General features: G+C 45.7%; 1 protein-coding gene across 2 annotated transcripts; it reads left to right on the top strand.

The window, feature by feature from the left end:
• Positions 1-266: 266 nt before the first annotated feature.
• Positions 267-2,445, top strand: LOC135237283 (NHS-like protein 3). 2 transcript variants are annotated; one of them, XM_064304281.1, is made up of 7 exons: positions 267-540; positions 611-706; positions 774-880; positions 963-1,110; positions 1,412-1,530; positions 1,776-2,268; positions 2,375-2,445. In XM_064304281.1, exons 1-7 carry the CDS (start codon positions 315-317, stop codon positions 2,380-2,382), a joined length of 1,197 nt encoding a protein of 398 aa, XP_064160351.1. In that variant the 5' UTR covers positions 267-314; the 3' UTR covers positions 2,383-2,445. The 2 variants fall into 2 exon arrangements, with proteins under 2 accessions (XP_064160351.1, XP_064160350.1); XM_064304280.1 differs by having other exon boundaries at positions 1,776-2,292.

The raw sequence follows: 2,445 nt of genomic DNA, 5'->3' as shown, positions 1-2,445 counted from the left end.
TTTATTGTGGGTTTTGAACGATTACTCAATTGAGTAGCCTTCAGTTCAGTGCATTGATACCTTAACGCAGGATCACCCAAGTGGTGTGTTCCAGCAATGAAGTGCATGCGCGTGCTGTAATCGCTTGCAGAAATCCTGTTAATTGACCGCACCTGCACATGATGCATGCAGCGCGGGCAGATGCGTCTCATCGTGATTGATGTCTGTGGTTTTCCAATCAGCGTCACTTCGTTGTAGACTATATAACGTGTTATGGTCGGCTTCATGGTATATTGTGTTTCAAAACTTCTCTAGTGATTACTGCGTGTGTAATAATGCCGGATGTGTTTTTAGCGTTTAGTGCTATTGCACTTGCTTTGAGTTTTGTAAATCCTGCTCATGTGTTATCTAGTAACACCCCACAAAGCAAGCCTTATGAGGACATTTGGGGTTCTAAATGGGTGGTGCCAAGAATTAACCACCACAGAAATGTTGTGCCTAGTACAGATGATGCCAAATTTCTTGTTAAAGGCTCTCCATATTCTAGTATTCCATCAACAGGTGAGTTGTGTGCTTTAAGGGTACTCATTTGGCTTAAGATGCTATTGGATTCTCACTTATTTCCTACTAGCTTTGCCAAAACCTGATGCTGAAATCCAGTGTGGTGCCAAGGACATGACCCTAAAAATTTCAAAACTTGGATCCTCTCCTCTGCATGTGAACCAAAGTAAGGCCTGTCATGCATATGTTAATTGTGTTGCTGAGTTCCTATGGAGTAAACTTCCTTGTTCCAGATGAGTCTTGGGTGGCGGTGTTCCAGAAGTTGCCAAGATGCAGTAGCAGGAAGTCCAGGCACCGACGACAGTTGCCACCTCATTTTGGATGTGTCCTTTCCAAACCGGTAGGTTAACCAGGTTGGCTAGTCTTGTCAAGCTGGTCCACTTTCTTGCTAACCTTATGTATAATTTCTCCTGGGGTCCCAGGATGGCCCAGCTACATTTCCTGTGAGGGTTGCCGGAACCCCTCTGGTGATTGGCTGCCCATTTCCCCCACGCGATCCTACAGTTGAGTGTACCACTGGCCTGCAGTTGCGACTTAATGGTGTCTCTCCTGGCGGCCTGAAAATCAAGGGTGAGTTCCTGGTAGCAATTGGGTGCCTGAGTCAAAGGTCAGGTAGCATGGCCTCAACTTAAGTGGGACATTAAACTCTTCCTTTGCTAGTGACTTCAGTTTGGATTCTATGATCTGCAGAACTGCTGATTTTAACAGCCTGGTTCCTACTTAATGAGATTTCACTGTTCTATAGTTATTCTTTAAGACTAACTTCATTTTTGCCCTTGGCTGCTGCAGTTGCCACATTAAATATGACTAGTTGGGGCATGTGACTCATGTGTTTTCCCCCTCTTCTGTCCTACCTTTCCCCATGAAACAGTGATGGGGTACTGGTATCCCCTGATGGTTATTTGTAGATGGTGTGGACTCTCTGTGGAACTGCAGGGTGGAGAGCTGTCCATTAAGGCTCCATTCAAAGGCTCCTGCACTGAAACTAAGGTGAGCCCCTGTAGGTGCATGCCTTGCTGCTTCTGACCTGGACCTTTGTCAAGATGTTTAACCTTGTCAATGCACATGGCTCAAATTTAGAATCCACTTCACCTGTAAGTTAAGACTGTTCAAAGCAATCCATTAATTGCTTTGCGTCTAGCCTTTAAGGGTTTGAAGTGGAACAATGGTTTGGATTTTTAGAGTGCCTTTCATAGTGTTTAAACAAAGCCCAAATCCTAACTTTCTTTTTCCAGGATGGTGTCCATAGTATTTCTCTTCGTTCAGGAGATACCGAAATGGTTTTCACCTGCTCACCACCAGTCTACCCTACATACCCACCTTACCCTTACCCCACATTCCCTCCCTATCCTTACCCTACATACCCCGCTTGGTTAACTGCCCCACCTACTGTTAAACCTCCACTCCCATGGCCCATTTTCCCTCCACCTCCCACACCTCCCAAAACTATATTCCCTTGGCCAGGCCTGCCTTACCATGTCCATCCTTCTCCTGCACCATTGCCAACTGCCCACACTCTTCAGCCTCCACCCTCCTGGCCATATGTACCCTCCTGGCCTGTTGTGCCTCAACCTGCACCTGCTCCTGCGCAGCCTTGGCAACAGCCTTTCACATACCAGAGCTGGTATGCCCAAAAACCTGATGGCTCCAATGCAGGTCAAGTGACACAAGTTGAAACTTCTGATCTGCTGGGAGATGGACAAGCAAGTATACCTGCCAAGGATAGCTGTGAGTTGAACTTGAACAGTGATGGTAATTCTAATTTGTGGTAGTTATCTGCATTGTCAAATGTCAATGTGTAGAATGTCCTGACTGGTCAACTTTCCTCTCGCAGACAGTTGACGGCACAGCTGAAGGAAGATGGAATCGTGTTTATGTAAACAAATAAAATTATTTAAAAAATAA

Source organism: Anguilla rostrata, chromosome 13 (assembly GCF_018555375.3).
Source record: "Anguilla rostrata isolate EN2019 chromosome 13, ASM1855537v3, whole genome shotgun sequence".
Taxonomy (NCBI): domain Eukaryota; kingdom Metazoa; phylum Chordata; class Actinopteri; order Anguilliformes; family Anguillidae; genus Anguilla; species Anguilla rostrata.
This window is presented reverse-complemented; position numbering and strand designations above follow the sequence as displayed.